This window comes from Lathyrus oleraceus, chromosome 7 (assembly GCF_024323335.1).
Source record: "Lathyrus oleraceus cultivar Zhongwan6 chromosome 7, CAAS_Psat_ZW6_1.0, whole genome shotgun sequence".
NCBI lineage: Eukaryota > Viridiplantae > Streptophyta > Magnoliopsida > Fabales > Fabaceae > Lathyrus > Lathyrus oleraceus.
In genome coordinates this window covers 444,722,263-444,744,002 of record NC_066585.1, presented here as the reverse complement: position 1 = coordinate 444,744,002, position 21,740 = coordinate 444,722,263, and the positions used below count along the sequence as shown (strand labels likewise).

The following is a 21,740-nucleotide window of genomic DNA, read 5'->3' as shown; positions in this document are numbered from 1 at the left end:
TCTTCATGGTTACCGCACTTCGACAAGGGCAACCCCTTTCTCTTTAGTCTATGGAATGGAAGCCGTTCTACCAGTGGAAGTTCAGATCCCCTCTCTAAGAATTGTGAAAGATGCAGGCTTAGATGAGGATGAATGGATTCAAACTCGACTCGATCAGATAAATTTGATTGATGAAAAGAGACTTGCGGCTGTTTGTCATGGGCAGATATATCAGAAGCGCATGACCCAGGCATTTAACAAAAAGGTCAAGAGACGAGTGTACCAAATCGGCGACTTAGTTATCAAGCATATCATTCTACCACAAGGTGATCCCAGGGGCAAATGGACTCCCACATACGAAGGGCCATTTGTAGTTAAGAAGGTATTCTCTGGTGGAGCCATGATGCTTGCTACAATGGATGGCGAAGACTTCCCGCATCCTGTGAACGCGGACATAGTTAAAAAATACTACGCATAAAAGAGACCCGCTAGGTCGACGTACCTAGGCAAAAGTAAGGGCATCCCGGCGAACCAAAAGGGTTCGGGCAAAAATTAGGGATAAACATATAAAGACGTACACCCGGCAAGTCGAAAACCTGAAAAGGCGGCTTGAGCAAAAAAAGGGTATCCCGGTGGACTGAAAACCTGAAAAGGCGGTCCAGGCAAAAATTAGGGATTAAAGCGTATGACTATGCCCCGTTCTCTGTCTGCTCCAACCAAGTTCAAGGGACTGAACAAGCCAATCACTTCTATCCGACAGCAGGAGATGAGAGGCTTGAAGACATAATGACAGTGGTGGAATTAGAATCGATAGGACTTTTTCTGCATAGCTTTCTCTTTGTTTCTTGACAACTTCCTCTTACTAGGATTTCTGTCTCCTTGTACTCAAATTGCCTATTTACAGGCCCTCTTTCAAAATCAATACAATTTCATTTCCAAAAAGATGCTTTTGTTTTACCTTTTCCGTTTTGTTTGCGTAAACGTCCATTGATTTACTTTGAATTGATTTATGCATTTGAATATGATCAATGGTTACCAAAAATGCATGCCTAGAATAGTAATAGCAATTACTACACGACTTCAGGGTCGAGGAGAAGGTCTAATCACGCTTCCCAATGAATCCGTTGCTAATTCGATTCCCCGGCAACGCCAGTTATTCCCCAGAAGAGAGTGGCATTACTAGACAAATGGGTCATCTTTTCTATCCCCAGCCAGGCTCTGTCAAGTGTTTCTACCATCAGACAGAAGTCAAATCCCCCAGTTAAGGGAGGGTCTTCCCTACAACTATCTCCGACCAGCAGACTGAGATTTATTTCCCCAGTAGAGTCCCCTGGAAGAACGTTTCAGACGCATAGTGCATTCATTACATCATTTCACATCACATACCTGCATACAATGTTCACATTTATTTCATACCGCATCATATACTTTACATCATTTCATAACATATACATGCATACCATGCTCGCATTTATTCCAGACGCATAATTCACTCATTACATCATTTCGCATGCATACAACATTTGCATCTCATGCATCATGACATGGCATGAAGCTAACTTTATTTTTCAGGACAATTATCCTCCTGACACAGTCAAAACAAAGGTCCATTCAGACGGACATCTTTATCAATTACATTCAAAATTCAACTATAACCCTCAGATACCGCCCATCATACGGTATATTCCGAGGTGCAGTCTAGCCCCATCCCAGATATTCATTGCAAATACAGCATACACAAATACTATCAGATATAGCCTAGCGTACGGTTCATCCTGATTCATCTCAACATATGACTCCTTCAACTCAGATACGATCTAGCGTACGATCCATTCTGACCTTCAACAACTCAGATACGATCTAGCGTACGATCCATTCTGACCTTCAACCACTCAAATACTGTCTAATGTACGACTAAGTTAGACCTTCAAATCTTCAAATACCACTCAAATACAGTCTAATGTACGACCAAGTTAGACCAGATTCTGCTCAGTGACAGTCTAATGTACGACCAAGTTAGACCGTCAAGTCCTCGGATTCTGCCCAGATACAGTCTAATGTACGATCAAGTTAGACCAGATTCTGCTCAGTGACAGTCTAATGTACGACCAAGTTAGACCGTCAAGTCCTCGGATTTTGCCCAAATACAGTCTAATGTACGACCAAGTTAGACCTTCCAGTCATCAAATATAGTCTAATGTACGACCAAGTTAGACCTTCCAGTCATCGAATACAGTCTAATGTACGACCAAGTTAGACCAGATGCTGCTCAAATACAGTCTAATGTACGACCAAGTTAGACCTTCCAGTCATCGAATACAGTCTAATGTACGACCAAGTTAGACCAGATGCGGCTCAGATACAGTCTAATGTACGACCAAGTTAGACCAGATGCTGCTCAGATACAGTCTAATGTACGACCAAGTTAGACCTCCAACCGCTCAAACACAGTCTAATGTACGACCAAGTTAGACCTTCAACCGCTCAGATACGGTTTAATGTACGACCAAGTTAGACCTTCATTTGCTCAGATGCTACCTAGTGACAGGTACATTTCTGAATTGTAGTCTAGTGTACGACTACCCCTTTTATAAGCAGATTCAGCCTAATGGACGGCTCATTCTACTCAGACACGGTTTAATGTACGACCAAGTTAGACCTTCATCTGCTCAGATACGGTTTAATGTACGACCAAGTTAGACCTTCATCTGCCCATATACGGTTTAATGTACGACCCAGTTAGACCTTCATCTGCTCAGATGCTACCTAGTGACAGGTACATTTCCGAATTGTAGTCTAGCGTACGACTACCCCCTCCTATCATCAAATTCAGCCTAATGGACGGCTCATTCTGCTCAGATACGGTTTAATGTACGACCCAGTTAGACCTTCATCTGCTCAGATGCTACCTAGTGTACGGTACATTTCTGAAGTGTAGTCTAGCGTACGACTACCCCCTTTCATCATCAGACACAGCCTAACGGACGACTCATCCTGCAATTCCAATACGGTCTAGCATAAGACCCATTTGAATCTTCAACTCAGATACGATCTAGCATACGATCCGGTCTGATCTTCCATCCCCAGCGAAATCACCCGCTTAATGGAGGTTTCGTTCCGCAACTCAGAGACGATCTAGCGTACGATCCATTCTGATCTTTCATCCCCATCAAAGTCATCCGCCCAATGAACAACTCACTCTGCTATTCAGATACGATCTAGCGTACAATCCATTAATATTTCAAGACATTTTTCAAGGCATTCCGACTCATTTTTATGACACTGATCTTAAAAGAACCAAGGCCCAGCTCACGAATGGCCCAATCCAGAAAATGACCCAAACTGGCCTGTTCGCTACATGCTCGCCTAGCGAATGTTACGTTCGCTACACGCTCGCCTAGCGAACGTTCGCTACACGCTCGCCTAGCGAAGCAAACGTTCGCTACCAGCTCGCCTAGCGAAGCTGACAGACAACAAAAAAATTTCGGGCTTCGTTCTGAGCCCATTAGGTCATGAAAAAGGGCATTATAAATACCAGCACTTCAGTAATGAAAAAGGGGGACGAAAAACCAAGACGAAGACGGACAGAGGACGAAAAACAGAGGAAGACGGACGAAAACCCTGGCACAGAAACCCTGGAGGCCACTTTAGAAAGTTCCGAGTGCGGAAACCCTGAAGGCCGCTCCTCCGCTCCGAAGCTACCGCCGCCTAACTCAATCCGACATCCAAACGATCAGTCCCTTTCAATATCGCGATTGCACACAGGTTTGCGTATCATCGCTGTTTTACGTTTACAATTGATATTCTTTATATACATGATGCATTCCGATTAAAGCTTTGATATGTAATTCGATTTCGTATGTGAATCTAAGTATGAACATCCTGTATAATTGCTTATGCTATGCCTGTGATCAAATGCCATAAGAGTGCAGGTTTTCGGAAGTCATGCTGCTGTCAAATTCCAAACCCGTGGCCGCTCGCTAGCTCATCGCTAAGCGAGCCTGCAGCGAGTCTTCGCTGAGCCATCGTTAGGCGAAGCAGAGGCGAACGGGACAGAGGCTGCTTTGTCTCTTTGCTGTTCTATTTTATGCTTATCTAATTACGATTTTTGCATCACTTGGCCTGAACTCATAACTGTTATGTCTATTTTATGATGCAATTGTCAAATCATATTTTATCTTAATGCTTTAACCCGTGTGTTGAATGGTGTAAAAGCTTCCTTATCCCCAATGAAGCGGCCGGCTAGGTACTCCACTTTACGTGTGGGAAACCTTCGTGGAGATGGATTCTAAATTGCTTCACTTTAATGTGAAGATTCATATTGGTTGCCTAATTAATTTTAATGTATTAATCTTTAATGTATTGATTTTAATGTGTTGATTTTAATGTGGAGATTCATCATAATTACCCAATTAATTGTTAAAATATGGACTTTAAATAAATAATATCGGACCTCTCTTTGTTACCCTACGATTACGGTATTACGGTCACGTCCCGCGAATATGGGGATGCACTTAGCAAAGACCCTTCGGTTAAATCATCATAAAATAAATCATGGTCCCTCGGATGTTGCCTTCGGAAATACGATTTTGTCCCTCGATGACCCTTCGGTGTAGCCTACGGCTAAATGATGATCGTCCCTTCGAATGCTAAGGTATCCTCGCAACTGTTGCCTTCGATGACCAATCGATGACCCTACGATGACCCTTCTACATCCCCGGGATAAAACTACTTACTTCTCAATAGTAAGGACAGTTTTACCCTCATAAGGATAGGAAATGCCCGGAAAGACCTCGGACAGGTATAACCTTAATTGCTCATTCATAACCTAAAAAATACTTTTCACACCTCACACCTTTCAAACACCTTTTTGGAAAATCACCACTTAGCATACATCCGTACTAGGATCATTGCCGAGTTATATTTTTCTAAACTACTTTCAAAAACTAAACGAGATAACCACTTTGTATACATTCATGCAAGAATCATTACAAAGTTAAATTCTCCTTTTCAAAACATTTCCTATACATTTCTCAAACACTTTTTTTTAAATTAGAAAAACATAAATGATTGAGCAATTAAGAGCCCATGGATAACCATGGATACAAAGGGTGCTAACACCTTCCCTTTGTATAATGTACCTCCCGAACCTAAGAATCTAAATTAAGGTCTTTCCTGTTCTTTTCCACCTTTCCTTATTGGATAAAAGAAAAGTCGGTGGCGACTCTTGCTAACCGCGACATTGCGATAAAAAACAAAAGTCCAGTTCACCGTATGACAGGTATCTAGCAACACATCACTGTTATCCAAGACACGAAAATGTCATGTGATCTGACAAAACCTTCTGTGATAATACTTATGTGTATAATTACCCTTTTGCCCTTATGTCTATATTGAACACAAGACATAGACAATGTCATCCTTGTCCAGTTCAATATTGAGCCCATAGACATTTATCCTATTATGCAGGATGAGCAAATTCCATCTAGGTCACTCATGTCCCTCAGCATGCTTCGTGGAGTACCCATCAACTGTCTTTATGGTTATCCAGTTACGGACAACGTTGGATCAGCAATAAAGCACTCGACTCTACATCTAGGGTCCATAGTGGTTTCAGGTCGAAGAGTGATATACACCATTATCACCATGAGAATAACTTATGACACTTTGCATAACTTTCTATATAGTATTCTCATAGCGGGTCAATCCGGTATAAATATTACTCCTAATATTCATACCTATGTTTAAGACTTGATAACTCTTTATCCATGATCCATGAGATGTGATCATCAGTCTACAAACATAATAGTTTTAATGCTTTAATGTTATCCCACTTCACTAAAGCTCGACTACGGATACTTTAAGAATAGTGTTCTTATGTTTAATGTGTTCTCACGATTAAGTCACACTTAATACATTAAACGGACTATCTATTCCAGGGACTTTATTAATCAACCATAATAAAGAAAATGTCTTTTATTATTAATAAATAATTCGATACAAGTACCAAAAGTATTGGCCTCTAGGGCTTACACCAACAATCTCCCACTAGCACTAGAGCCAATCAGGCATACCCTTAATACCCATAGATCTAGTATGGCCATCATGCTTCTGCTGCGCAAGAGGCTTTGTCAGTGGGTCAGCAATATTGTCAAGTGTAGGTACTCTTCATATTGTCACATCTCCTCTATCTATTATCTCTCGAATGAGATGATAACACCTAAGTATGTGTTTGGATCGTTGGTGAGATCTAGGCTCCTTGGCTTGTGCGATAGCACCATTGTTATCACAGTAGAGACCAATGGGATCCACAATGCTAGGGACTATGCCAAGTTCACTAATGAACTTTTTGATCCAAACAGCTTCCTTTGCTGCACTTGAGGCAGCAATATACTCGGCCTCGGTTGTAGAATCAGCAACTGTATCTTGCTTTGAACTTTTCCAGCTCACAGCGCCACCGTTTAAGCAAATCACATAACCAGATTGTGATCTAAAGTCATCCTTATCTGTCTGGAAGCTAGCATCGGTGTATCCAATTACAACCAACTCTTCCTGACCTCCATATATCAAGAATGAGTCCTTAGTCCTTCTCAAATACTTAAGGATATTCTTGACAGCTACCTAGTGAGCATCACCAGGATCATATTGGTACCTACTCGTTGCACTTAAAGCATACGAGACATCTGGTCGAGTACATAACATGGCATACATGATAGATCCTATTGCAGATGCATATGGAATCTTATTCATGCGATCCCTTTCTTCCTTAGTTAAAGGGGATTGTGTTTTTGATAGACACAGGCCATGTTGCATAGGTATGAATCCTTTCTTGGAATCATGCATATTAAAGCGTCTCAACACTTTGTCTATGTATGTACTCTGACTTAGGCCAAGCAGTTTTTGTGATCTATCTCTATAGATTCTGATTCCTAATATATAGGCTGCTTCACCTAGGTCCTTCATAGAAAAGCATTTCCCCAACCAAGACTTTACTTGTTGTAGGGTAGGGATATCGTTTCCAATGAGTAATATGTCATCTACATATAATACCAGGAAAACGATCATGCTCCCACTAACCTTCTTGTAGACACAAGGCTCATCTTCGTTCTTGATGAATCCATATTGTTTTACTGTTTCATCAAAACGAAGATTCCAGCTTCTGGAAGCTTGCTTCAATCCATAGATTGATCTTTGTAACTTACATATCTTTTGGGCTTCCTTTGGTATGTCAAATCCTTCAGGCTGTGTCATGTACACATCCTCAAGAAGATTTCCATTAAGGAAAGCAGTTTTGACATCCATCTGCCATATTTCATAATCATGATATGCAACGATAGCAAGTAAAATCCGAACAGATTTAAGCATTGCAACTGGTGAAAAGGTTTCATCATAGTCAATCCCATGAATTTGTTTATATCCTTTTGCAACCAGTCTTGCCTTATAGGTATGTACCTTACCATCCATGTCGGTCTTCTTTTTGAAGACCCACTTGCATCCTATAGGGTTAACTCCTACAGGAGGCTCTACCAAGGTCCAAACTTGGTTTGTGTACATGGAATCCATTTCAGATTTCATGGCTTCTAGCCACTTCTCAGACTCGGGACCAGTTATGGCCTCTTGGTAGGTCACAGGCTCATCTTGATCCATGAGTAATATATCACCTTGATCAGTTATGAGATATCCATATCTCTCAGGTAATTGACGTATCCTGCTTGACCTACGCTGGTCTTGTTCTACTTGAGCAGGTTGCTCTTCCACAACTTCTTGTGTCTCCTGCTCTAATTCCTCCATAGGTGTATCTATGCTTTGTGATTCTTGAATTTCTTCAAGCTCTACTTTCCTCCCACTGGTTCCTTTGGAAATAAAATCCTTTTCTAGGAAAACTCCAGTTCGAGCGACAAACACTTTTCCCTCAGAAGGATTGTAGAAGTAATACCCTCTTGTTTCTTTAGGATACCCCACAAATAAGCATTTGTCAGATTTGGGCTCAAGCTTAGTTGAAATTTGTCGTTTCACATAAACCTCGCAACCCCAAATCTTTATGTAAGACATATGTGGTTTCTTACCACTCCATATCTCATATGGTGTCTTCTCAACCTTTTTGGATGGAACATGGTTAAGTGTGTAAGCTGCTGTCAATAGCGCATGTCCCCAAAAGGAGTTTGGAAGATCGGCGTGACTCATCATGGATCAGACCATGTCCAACAGGGTTCGATTTCTTCTCTCAGACACACCATTCCATTGGGGTGTTCCAGGAGGAGTGAGTTGGGATAGGATCCCACACTCTTTCAGATGGTCATCAAACTCTAGGCTTAAATATTCACCACCTCGATCTGATCGAAGAGTTTTAATATTCTTACCTAGTTGGTTTTGTACTTCATTCTTGAATTCTTTGAACTTTTCAAAGGACTCTGATTTGTGTTTCATTAAATAGACATAACCATATCTACTGAAATCATCAGTGAATGTGATGAAGTACTGAAAACCTCCTCTGGCTGGTATGTTCAGTGGACCACATACATCAGTGTGTATGAGGCCCAAAAGATCATTCGCTCTTTCACCTTTTCCTGTGAATGGAGACTTTGTCATCTTTCCAATTAAACAAGATCTGCATGTCTCATATGATTCATAATCAAAAGAGTCCAAGAGTCCATCTTTATGGAGTTTGAAAATGCGTTTCTCATTTATGTGGCCTAATCGACAATGCCAAAGGTAAGTTGGATTTAACTCGTTAGGTTTCATCCTTTTAGTATTAATGTTATATATAGGCATTTCGAGATCAAGGACATACAGTCCATTGCTCATTTGTGCAGTAGCATAGAATATATCATTCAAATAAATTGAACAACAATTGTTCTTTATTACGAATGAAAAACCGAACTTGTCCAAACAAGAAACGGAAATAATATTCCTGCTAATTGCTGGTACATAATAACAGTTCTCTAACTGAATTATTAAACCACTAGGTAAAGTCAATTCATAAGTTCCTACGGCTAAGGCAGCAACCTTTGCTCCATTACCAACTCGTAGGTCGACTTCACCTTTTGCCAATTTTCTACTCCCTTTTAGTTCTTGCACATTTGTACAAATGTGAGAACCGCATCCAGTATCTAATATCCATGATGCAGAAGTAGATAAATTAATTTCAATAACAAAAATACCTAAAGTTGGAGTCTCTACTCCATACTTCCTATCTTCCAGGTACTTTGGGCAGTTCCTCTTCCAGTGTCCGGTCTTACCGCAATGGAAGCAGGTGCCTTTCTTTTCTATGTCTCCACTAGGCTTTAAAACAGTACTAGTGGGTTTGGGTTTGGCAACTTCCTTGCCTTTCCCTTTATCATGTTTGAGGACAATCCTCAGGTTTCGGTGCCAATCCAGGAAATTTGTCCCAGACAATTTTTCCTTGTCAAGGATTGATCGCAAGATGTTGTTAGAGATGTTTGTTGTCATGGTAATCTACACAAGGATTAATGAAAATATAAGTATCATTGACATATTTAATTAGGCCTTTAATTAAATATGCTCCCACTATTTTACTCAAAACAAATGACCCTCATCATTTGATTCGAAAAATCCCGTTGGAAGATTTTCTAGTGGGTCGAGATCCATATTTCACTTCGTTCTAAGTCCGCGTAGGCGGATTACACAAAACTAGGTTATTTAGGTAGGAACTCCTTCCAGTTGTATCTCATACAACTCTCGAAAATTTCAGTTGGGTGAATAACTCCTTATTCCAATCCATCATATGGATTATTCCCAACTCTTGCTTCTAAACATATATAATAAAATTATAATTAAGTTTGACTCATCGTTTTAGCAGTTGGATATTACAATTATCCCATCGCACCTTAACTAATACAAAACATGCACCTCGCGTAGGCGAAACATACATTATTCGATACCAGTCTTGATGAGTGCTAAAACTTGGAAAGCAAACATATATAATATTATTATAATTTATTTAGTTAAGTTTTACCCATTGTTTTAACAGTTGGATATTACAATTATCCTATCGCACCTTACTAATATATAGATCATGCACCTCGCGTAGGCGAAACCTACATTATCCGATATTAGTCTTGATGAGTGTTAAAACTTGGAAAGCATAAATTTAATATTTAATTTGAGGGAATTGCAATTGTTCTGATCTCACCGGCTTATTTATCATATAAATCGTCTCTCACATGCATCAACATATATCAACATACATACACATGCATCAACATACATAATGAAACAGTTATGGCCCCTAGCGCAATTGTTCTCCCAAGCCAATGAGAGAACCTAAGTTAACCTAATAACGATCTAAGCTTCTCCAAGCAAGATCTTCAAGGTTGTCCTCCTTTGATATTGAATTCCTCTCTATCTTCATAACATTGTCTTCTTTTCTTTCTTCATTACATTACAGAAGAAACTCGTTTTACATACGAGGGATTGAGATGAGAAAAGAAGTTACATTAAGAGATTAAAAGGAGAGGCACGACACGCAGGTCGTATTTAAAACCCAAAACAAAATAAAGGACAACTAAGGCCATAACTGATCACCACAAGACAATAATAACAAACACATTATTATTATTATTATTAATTTTTAATTCCTTTAATTAATTAAAACCAAATTAAATTTCGGCGACCGATCACACTACGCAGAGTTAGCCGGGGGTTGGAGGGGCAGCGCCCCTGTCCAAAATTTTAATGAACAATTCATTTGAAATGGACATTGTATTGCATCAACACAACCCTTGCGTAGTCACAAAAAAGTAACCCCAAAATTTTGACTCTGTGAGTGTGACGACCGTCACAGGCGTGTGACGACCGTCACAGGCAATTTTGGATCTGTGAGTGTGACGACTGTCACAAAGCATGTGACGACCGTCACAGGCTTGTTACGACCGTCATGGGCTTGTTATGACCGTCACGCATCCAGCTTGTTACGCTCGTCACGAGCTTCACGCGGCCAAAATAACAGAACTTTGAAACAGTCTACAGACCTCTTCCAAAAAGCCCTAAATTCACAACTCCTTGATGGCACAACCCTTGCGCCGTCACCAACCCTAATGCGCCAATTTCAGACCGTCAAACACACCTCGATTGTTGATTCAGTATGATTGATCAATGGGTCATTGCTTCACCATACTAATGTCGGATTCCGAAGAAAATAACCATTGATCGCTCAAAGGAAAACAACCATTTAGTGTTTGAATGAACGAAACAGAAACAGTATATCATATATACCGTACTTTGCATTAGGATTACTTATATGATATATAAGTTGATCGGTCTTAATTGCGTAACATATGGACGATCGATGTATCACTGCTTCACCATACTAATGTCGGATTCCGAAGCATAGTCAACATCAATCATCCAACTCGTACACTCATGATGCCAAATTTAATTACCCGTTTAATTAATTGATTCATTCTGTCTTTTAATCATATTAATACAGAAATTAAACAGCTATCCGATTCATGGTTTCGTAAGTGGCTCTGATACCACTGAAGGAGAATTGCGGTCCAAAACGCAGCGGAAATTAAAATTTTCTCCTTTAGAGATCCTTACGAATGGTCAGGATCAGTGATAGAATATTTACCTCTTGTGACGATTGAAACCTTTGGTGCAGATCTCTTGTGACGATCAAAACCTTTGATGCAGATCCACAAAGCGATCACGAACGTTGAACGATGACAACGTCTCTACTCAGTCCACACGAATGGATTCCTTCAATCTCAGTGCTAGCTGGTATGAATGAAGGCTTTGAGTGAGAGAGATAGAGAGAGAAAATGAAAATTATGCAACCGCAATTTTATGCTTCTGCACAAGGGTTCTATTTATAGAACCACTTGTGTGGGCTTCAAGCTAAAAAGCCCACTTAAGTGTATTTTGGCCCATATCTTATAATATGCCCAAAATCACTTAAGCCCATGGTACCTTACCATATTTCGTATTCTACTCAAGCACACCGTACCTTACGATGTTCTATAATTCACTTAAGGGCACCGTACCTTACGGTATTCCTTAGTTACTCTATCTCTCATCAATCCGTCCTTTGTGTGTGACCCTGTAGGTTTTCGTGACGTTGGCAATTATATTAAATCACACATTTAACATAATAAACAGTGAGCGGTATCTAGCAACACATCACTATTACCCAAGACATGAAAATGTCATGTGATCTGACAAAACCTTCTGTGATAATACTTATGTGTATAATTACCCTTTTGCCCTTATGTCTATATTGAACACAAGGCATAGACAGTGTCATCCTTGTCCAGTTCAATATTGGGCCCATAGACATTTATCCTGTTATGCAGGATGGGCAAATTCCATCTGGGTCACTCATGTCCCTCAGCATGCTTCGTGGAGTACCCATCAACTGTCTTTATGGTTATCCAGTTACGGACAACGTTGGATCAGCAATAAAGCACTCGACTCTACATCTAGGGTCCATAGTGGTTTCAGGTCGAAGAGTGGTATACACCATTATCACCATGAGAATAACTTATGACACTTTGCATAACTTTCTATATAGTATTCTCATAGCGGGTCAATCCGGTATAAATATTACTCCTAATATTCATACCTATGTTTAAGACTTGATAACTCTATCCATGATCCATGAGATGTGATCATCAGTCTACAAACATAATAGTCTTAATGCTTTAATGTTATCCCACTTCACTAAAGCTCGACTACGGATACTTTAAGAATAGTGTTCTTATGTTTAATGTGTTCTCATGATTAAGTCACACTTAATACATTAAACGGACTATCTATTCCAGGGACTTTATTAATCAACCATAATAAAGAAAATGCCTTTTATTATTAATAAATAATTCGATACAAGTACCAAAAGTATTGGCCTCTAGGGCTTACAACAACAGAGGCTGACCTGATTTGTCCGATTCGAATCAAGTGCAACTTGTGATTCAAGTCACAAAGTCACCTGATTGGGATCAAGTTAAAACTATGATTCAAGTCACAAAGTTTGAAAATATTTTGTTTGCTCCTGTTCAATTTTATTTGAGTCAGGATATGTATATAATTTGAGTCATGCACAAGAAATATCAATTTTCATGTTTTTCAAAATACTTTGAGATTTCTCTTTCCACCTAACTTGAACCAACAACACATATGATTCTTGTTCCACTAACTCAACCAATTGACTAAAAGCATCATGATCAAACTCAAATATAACAATTGAATTATGCATGCTAAAATTGAATTGATTCAAAACTTGATCCATAGATGTGCAATCATGAAGGAGACTCAATAAATAATAATAAACGAAATGAAAGCGATAAGACAAGCAACAAAACTGTATTGGGGTTCTCCCCCTAAATGTATCAAGGACATGCAACTTCAATATGCTCGTCAACACATAAAAAGAATTACAATATAGTATAATTGAATAAAACTAAAATATCAAATAAATAGAATAGTACAAAGCCAATTGCATGGCTCAACGACTCTAATCAGCTTCGTCTATCAAAGCCTAATCAAGAGTAAATTAGCTACTCATAGGTAAACAGATAATTACTATGAGGTTAGATGAACAATACATGAGAATAAAGGAAGAAAAAGGTCTTCAGTGGTGAAAATCTCCAATTCTTGAGCTATAATATTGCCTAGTCGTCACTTATGTATCTCCAAATCATAACCCTTGGGAGAGTGGCTTCTTTTTCCTTTTAAACAGAAAAAAACGTGTTAGTCAAATTATCCATCGTGACCAAAATATAAAAGCATCGCAGTCACGATAGATTTTCATCACGACCATGATAGAGGCGTCGTGGTCATGGTAATTCCAGTAGCCAAAATACATATTTTTCTTCCTTTTTCTTATTTTTTATTCTAAGTCCACAATGTTGGTGTAAGCCCTAGAGGCCAATACTTTTGGTACTTGTATTGAATTATTTATTAATAATAAAAGGCTTCTTCTTTATTATGTTTGTTTAATAAAGTCCCTAGAATAGCTAGCCCGTTTAATGTATCAAGTGTGACTGATCATGAGATCACATTAAACATAAGGACACTATTCTTAAAGTATCCGTAGTCGAGCTTTATTGTGAAGTGGGATAACATTAAAGCATTAAGACTATTATGTATATAGACTGATGATCACATCTCATGGATCATGGATAAGGAGTTACCAAGTCTTAAAAATAGGTATGAATATTAAGAGTAATATTTATACTGGATTGACCCGCTATGAGAATACTATATAGAATGTTATGCAAAGTGTCATAAGTTATTCTTATGGTGATAATGGTGTATACCATCCTTCGACCTGAAACCACTATGGACCCTAGATGTAGAGCCGAGTGCTTTATTGCTGATCAAACGTTGTCCGTAATTGGATAACCATAAAGATAGTTGATGGGTACTCCACGAAGCATGCTGAGGGACATGAGTGACCTAGATGGAATTTTCCCATCCTGCATAACAGGATAAATGTCTATGGGCCCAATATTGAACTGGACAAGGATGACACGGTCTATGCCTTGTGTTCAATATAGACATAAGGGCAAAAGGGTAATTATCACAGAAGGATTTGTCAGATCACATGACATTTTCGTGTCTTGGGTAGCAGTGATGTGTTGCTAGATACCGCTCACTGTTTATTATGTTAAATACATGATTTAATATAATTGCCAATGCCGCGAAAACCTATAGGGTCACACACAAAGGACGGATTGATGAGAGATAGAGTAACTAAGGAACACCGTAAGGTACGGTGTACTTAAGTGAATTATAGAACATCGCAAGGTACGATGTACTTAAGTAGAATACGAAATATGGTAAGGTACCACACACTTAAGTGATTTTGGCATATTATAAAATATGGGCCACTTACACTTAAGTGGGCTTTTTAGCTTGAAGTCCACACAAGTGGTTCTATAAATAGAATCCTTGTGTAGAAGCATTCATTGCGGTTGCATTTTCGTTCTCTCTCTCTCTCTCTCTCTCTCTCTCTCTCTCACTCACTCACTCACTCAAAGCCTTCATTCGTAGCAGCTAGCACTGAGATTGAAGGAATTCGTTCGTGTGGATTGAGTAGAGGCGTTGTCATCGTTTAACGTCCGTGATCGCTCCGTAGATCTGCATCAAAGGTTTCAATCGTCACAAGAGGTAACCTTTCTATCACTGATCATGACCATTCATAAGGATCAGTAAAGGAGAAAATTTTAATTTCCACTGCGTTTTGGATCGCCGTTCTCCTTCACACAATTCCTTCACTTCTTTTATTCTTCCCATTTTTTTTCACTTTAATTAATATTTATCTCCAAATTACACCAATTGGATAAAAAATTCTCATGAATATTATGCAATGACAAAGTGTCAAAATGTCACTAATGTCCTTCGAATAAGTTTTTGTTGTTATACTAGAGAAAGAGGATAAAAATTTTGCAAAAGGGGCCACAATGATTCATGCATGAGGATAAATCATGTATGATTTTCTCGAGGGGCGACAAAGGTTCCTCTGTGAGGATCCAACATGTGTAATTGCCTTAAAAGGCCAGCAAAGATTCCTACATGAGTATCTAGCATATACAGCCACCTCGTAAAGTGATTTCAATAAGAACTCTTTCTCTTCTCTATTTCCTGCAAAAGAGTAACGATAATCCTATTTCATATTATAATATGAGGGGCCTTATTAAAAAACCCATGTTCCTTGTTGGCAACGTAAGGGAAATGAGTTTTCCCTGCCAAACAAAGAATGTCACAATTTTAGCCTTACAAGCGACAAAGATTATAACTTGCATAAATAAACCTAAACAATAAATGAAACTAAGCTAAACATGGCTTGGAGCTTAAACAATTAAATTTTTTTAACAAACATCTTTTCCTACTGCCATCGCATCTTACAAGAATGGAACAACCAAGTATTCATCCTCATGACATTCCTTTCATTTTTGGGCCCCCAACTTGACGCCTACAACATTCACACTCATGGTCCTAATACTCTTAAGCTTCATTCTCTCTACCTAGAACTTCATGGTGATTTATTGATCTCACTGATGACCTCGACTTGCCCATCTAGGAGTAGGTACTTCATGAAGAGATATAATGCATATAGGGTGGCTCCCAACTGAATAAAAGCGTGCCACCCTGTAATCATGTTGTATGAGGAAAGAGCATCTATAACAAGGTATCTGACCTTAAACGTCGTTTTGTCTCTAGTGGTCGAGGTGTAGTGATTCTTCAATGAGTGTTGTGATATGTTAGGATTAGAAGTACGTTTTTCCCGCATATATGGCCTTCTTTTCAACGTTTCTTTCGTCGCCTTTTATATAACATTATGCACGTGTCACCACCTCAACCAAGGAAGTTGTTGGCCTATGAGTGAGAACTTTCATTAAATTGTCTCGTCCCTAGACCATTTTGAAATCCTCATATGAGCACTTCTTGGATAGGGTGAAGGACCTTGATTGTCACCTTATTAAAAAAGACGAGGTACTCCCTCAAAGATTCATAGGGGCCTTGGCGAATGTTGAAAAGGGCGGTGGCAATCATCTTTCTGTGCATACTTACTATGAATTGATGGGCTAGTTTCTTCACGAAGTCTTTAAAACTAGTGGTTAAGAGCCGAGAAAGCCCTATGTACCACCTTAGAGTCGCACCTCTGAAGACACTAGAGAGGATCTTACACTTTAAGGAATCAAGAGCCCCAATAATTTACATCTGCATGTTGACGAAGGTGACATGTTCATACATGGCGGTTGAAATTCTATGGCATTAGAGCATATCATGTTTCATTATAGAGAGGTTGAGGTTCCAGTATTTCAACCTTTTCTGTAGGGTTAACCTCCTGCTGGCATTGCTGGATGTGGAGGACGTTATCCTCCAAGATTTGATTATGGCGGCGTAAACTGTCCATGACACCTTGCATATCTTCCATGGTGTTATCCTCTGTCGGATTCACTATTGGACAGAGTTGGTACCTTTTCATTTACCATGATGGATAAAGGAACTGGACGCGAGGATAGGAATTTGAATGAGTGCAGTAGTGGGGGTCTGAGTCTATTTACTGGGGCCTACAACGGGCACCAATTATACTTTATAAAAGTAAAATGAGACAACCTCTAGAGATTTTTAATATTTGTTATGAGGTTTTATAGCTAGCTCATACAGGGAGGTTGGAAGCCATGTATGTGGTTTTTTATAATGAGATGGATTTATTCTCAGTCCCAGGGTTAAGGTATTTATAGCAGTTCATGGGTCTAGATCACAGACTCCCAAAAAGTAGGAACCATTTCCAAGAGAGTGTGGAAATGGGGCATTTAGTCCATCCACTATTTAAGAGTGTATGGTTAGTTTCCCACTGACTCCTTCTCCGTATTTATTTGAACTTGGGATACGTTACTTCCATGTTTCCAAGTAATGACAATCAATTTGAAAGATGGGTGTCACATCCAAATTATGGATGCTCGATCTTGTAAACTAGCGATTAGGAACACCTTGTGAGCGAGGTGTTACGTCATTCTCCTCTCACGTCTCCCTTTGTTGGCACATCACAAATATACTAATACAGATATCAAGCATGACTCCAAGCAATTTAGCTTAAAAGGAGGTAAAAACTTCAATCTTAGCTCAGAAAGCTTACAAAAATGTTCCTAAATTATTCCTAAATATTCCATCACAAGTTGATATTCTAGGATTTGCTCTTGAAGATTTATTCGTGTTGCACTTAATCCAATTATGACTAGGAAAACACCAATTAACTAGTATAATTCTAGTTGCGGAAAAAGATCAACATTTAATGTCAAAGCATTTAATAATTGTAAACTCGTAAATTGAAGAGTGTAATGATATATTAGGCTCTAAGAAGGGGTAATGTACGTAAAAGTGAGGAAGGACAACAAATGTGCGAGGAGAGAATTACTCAGTGAAGCCAACTCGTCTGGTTGGACTTAGTCTACCCGGACTCTTTTCCACTTCTCTAGTAGATGTGGAAGATGTTGTGTCACATGACAACGAAATAGAAGAATGGATCAAAGAAAGAATATATTTTTCCTCCCCATAATCTAACAGTGGAGCGGAAGTAACTTCCATCAACTTAAGTTTAAAAGGTTCTATAAACACCTCAACCTTAAGGTTGATGAGGGATATTTTGAATCCACGAAATACCCGAAAATATAGAGCTTCTAAACCTCGTAAGCAAGTTCTAACCTCACCGAAAAAACTACTAAATAGGATTTTTTACAATGGTGAGCTTGCCCTAAACCACCGCAAACTCTAAAGGTCTCTGGCCACCACTATCAGAACAGTGGGTGCCACGCATCTGTACTTTTTAGCAAGTACAAACAATCACTACTAAAAATTCTGCGTTTAATGACTGAATTAGAGACCGAGAAAGCTTAAAAATCTGTCACTATAATGTTTAGCGACCAATAAAGTGACTACAATTTTTCAGTGGGAAAAACGCTAGTCGCTAACCTTTAGCAACGTATTTAGTGACCGATTTAGCCACCATTTTCAAAGTGTTAAATAAATTAAAGTTAAATGAAAATAATTGTTGTATACAAGTATCAAACACATGCCCTTGGGTTGTAAACTATACGTGCTACCACTAAGATGCATCATAACAATCGTTAATTTCATATTTAAACTATGGACAACCAAATTAGTCACAGGTTTCTGATGAGAACCAATGCAAGGCCTTAATTAACAACATCGACGTGACTCGTGACTGTTGCAAGGAACTTAACCGATAAATATAGTTATAAGTTATTACGTTGCAAAACAGTTAAATATCCCAATACATGTTTAAGTTATTGAACCAAATTCATAATAATAAAAAATGCCTATCAAGTTATGGAAAGTAATTATAAATGAAAAGCAGTGGTAACACACATCTTTCACATCTGCAAAATTGGATGATACTTTTTCAGCAGAAGCTTTATATGACAACATGACACAATCAATTATTTGACAGAATGCTAACTTTGTTTTGGCTTTTTCATGAGTTGAATATTTTAACTTACAAAACAATAAGCAATGGAAAGAATAATCTTAGCACAAGGATGGAATAAAATTGAATACAGAAGTAGCAACAGGAGCATATATTAAACTGAAACTTCCAAACAAAACTAGTTATTATAAGATCAAATCATCTACATTCATTCAATAACATAAAAACAACATAATCAACAGGTGAAAATTTATATTTATATCAAATCTAAAACTTACATACATGACAGTAGAATATAATTCATTCTCTTTCAACATAAACATCAAAAAGTAACAAGCAGTGGCACAATTACACTCATTCTTTTTCAATATCATTAGTCGGGAGCTCGTTCAAATCAAAGTCTCGAACAACTCTTGACACGCCCATTTCAACATCATGCGTCTGGAGCTCGTTCAAATCAAAGTTTCCAACAACTCTTGACTCCGCTGTTTCACCTTCGCTCAGGTTCTTCTCCTCCTTCCCCACTGTTTCATCAATACCATCACTTGTTAGCGGCACAAATGGTTTCTGCATCATCTCAGTATCATTCCCATTGCTTGAAAGTTTCATCCTCTTATACTCAGGATGATTCAAATCAAGATTCGCAACTGATTCGCCAGACAATGGTATTGGAGGAGCATTATTAGCAAGTCCATGATGAGTAAGATATCTCCTGCTCCTTTTCTTGGTATTATACAATCTTGGTGGCAAATAACTCAACAAGTCAACAGCTGGTAACTCTTCTTGTTGACAAGGTTCCAATGCAGCAGGTGGATGATGAACGGTACCTTTGAAAACCCTAGTCCAGGAATGTCTTTTCAGTTTGGCATCGTGATTATTAGGATAACTTGGAGAAGAAGATAAAAAGAAAGTGATCTTGATAGATTTGTGAGCCTTATCATCATGTATCTGTTGTTTGTTGGAGCGATGACAAGTCTTGTGACCGCCGAGTGCTTGGCCAGTGGTGAATACTTTGTCACAAAACTCACATTTGTAAACACGCAGTCCTTTCTCATCATATTGTCGTTTATCCTTGCTGTTGTTTCTGAGTTTTGAAACGAAGGAGGTGAAGAAGATTTCACCATGATGAAGAAGCAATAGCAGGGTTTCGGAGTATGGAGAAACAAGAAAGTGATGTGGATGAGCGGTGGAGAGTGAGAGAGACAGTAAAAGAAAACACAAAGCGTCGGTTAAGTAATAGGGTTTGCTACTTTCTAGTTTAAAAGTCAAAATGAAATCACTTTTAAGGAAACTAAGATTCAGTTAAAATAATCTCTATACTTAAGCCTCAAATTTCAATACATATGCAAATAAATGAGAGCTAATGAAAATTGTCAAAATATATTTTAAAAGATTCGGTTAAACTATTTTAAATTTATTTTTCAAAAATTGAATTTTTTTTGAAAAATATTATTTTTAATTCATTTAGAACATATCAAATTATTTTTAAATTCATTTTTATATATCAAATTATTTATTAATATATCTTAATTAAAGCCAATGTTCAGACTATTCGTATCTATGCTAAGAGTATTTTTAATAGATAGATTAATCTGGAATTCTGGATAGATTAGTCTGCAATTGTTGGTGGGGAACTAAAAAGTATAAAAGAAATATATGATGGGCTAATTAAAACAAGCTTTGCCTTAATAAGAACAAAGAAGGATTTGGTTGAAGGGTTTCAGAATAATCAATATTTTTAATGATGTTCTTTTGGCTAAACAATCTTGTGTTTTAAGTGAGGAAGTTGTTATGGAAAGAGTATTACTGTAATTATAAATAATAATGATTTAAGGAGTGGATAGTTTATCGTCTGATATTCATGGAATCTTATTCCTTAATTCAATCATAATTTTAAGATGTTAGATCGTTAATTATGATTTTTTTTCCAATGTGATGCTTAGTCCAATCATAGGAAAGATATACAGAAAGGATTTATTGATGCTTATTTGATCAATTCTTTAGTTAAATAGAAATAGAATCTCATTTAGAAATTGAATCCTAAATAATCAGTGATATGTTTGAGATTGACAAATCAATGGATTAGTTCTTTTATCATACATGACCTTAGTTTTGTTATTTTCCAATTATATCAACCTAAACTTAAATTACAAAATTCCCTTTTAGTTAATTCTAATTTTGCTTAGTTAACTCATAATTTAGTGAGAAAGCAAGAGAGAGGGAAATGGTAATCCTAGAAAGAGAAATTTATAGGGGATGTCTAAGGGGAATAAGAAACACTTCTAAATATCATGTGTTTGTGTGATTTATATATTTAGAGTTGAAGAGGTTAAGAAACACTTGGATGAAAATAGAGTTTGTTCTTAGGAATATTTAAGACTAATTTCTTGTAATATTTTTGTAATAACATTTTAAGTATAGTGAAATTTAGAGTTACTCTCCCTTATAGTATATTGGTTTAATTAAACTAGGTAAATAATTTCATTGTGTACTCTTCATTTAATTGTTATAACATTTTTCTACACGTACATTAATTTTCCTTAAGGCCATTTATTTTGGTTACCGTTATAAATGGTAGAGAACAAATCCATTTGGGAGTAATTCATAGAATTTTACAATGTTATTTTCTTGGAGAATATTAAAGCGAAGATTAATGATGAGGACAAGAATCTAATATTATTAACCTTATTAGACTGATCCTTTGAGCATTCATAGGATACTATTATTTATTGTAAGGAAGGTATTGTCATCATGGATGAAATTAAAATAGTTACAATGTCCAAGGAGCTTAAATTATGAAATACTTGAAGGTCAATAATAATTGTGAAGACTTATGTATCTTAAGATG

The 21,740-nt window shown here is 37.9% G+C and overlaps 1 protein-coding gene across 1 annotated transcript; it reads right to left on the bottom strand.

The window, feature by feature from the left end:
• Nucleotides 1-19,246: 19,246 nt before the first annotated feature.
• On the bottom strand, nt 19,247-21,483 carry LOC127104274 (uncharacterized). Its single transcript, XM_051041464.1, has 2 exons — nt 21,456-21,483; nt 19,247-20,145 (listed from the first exon to the last, which is right to left on the bottom strand). Exons 1-2 carry the CDS (start codon nt 21,481-21,483, stop codon nt 19,247-19,249), a joined length of 927 nt encoding a protein of 308 aa, XP_050897421.1.
• Between the last annotated feature and the right edge of the window lie 257 nt (nt 21,484-21,740).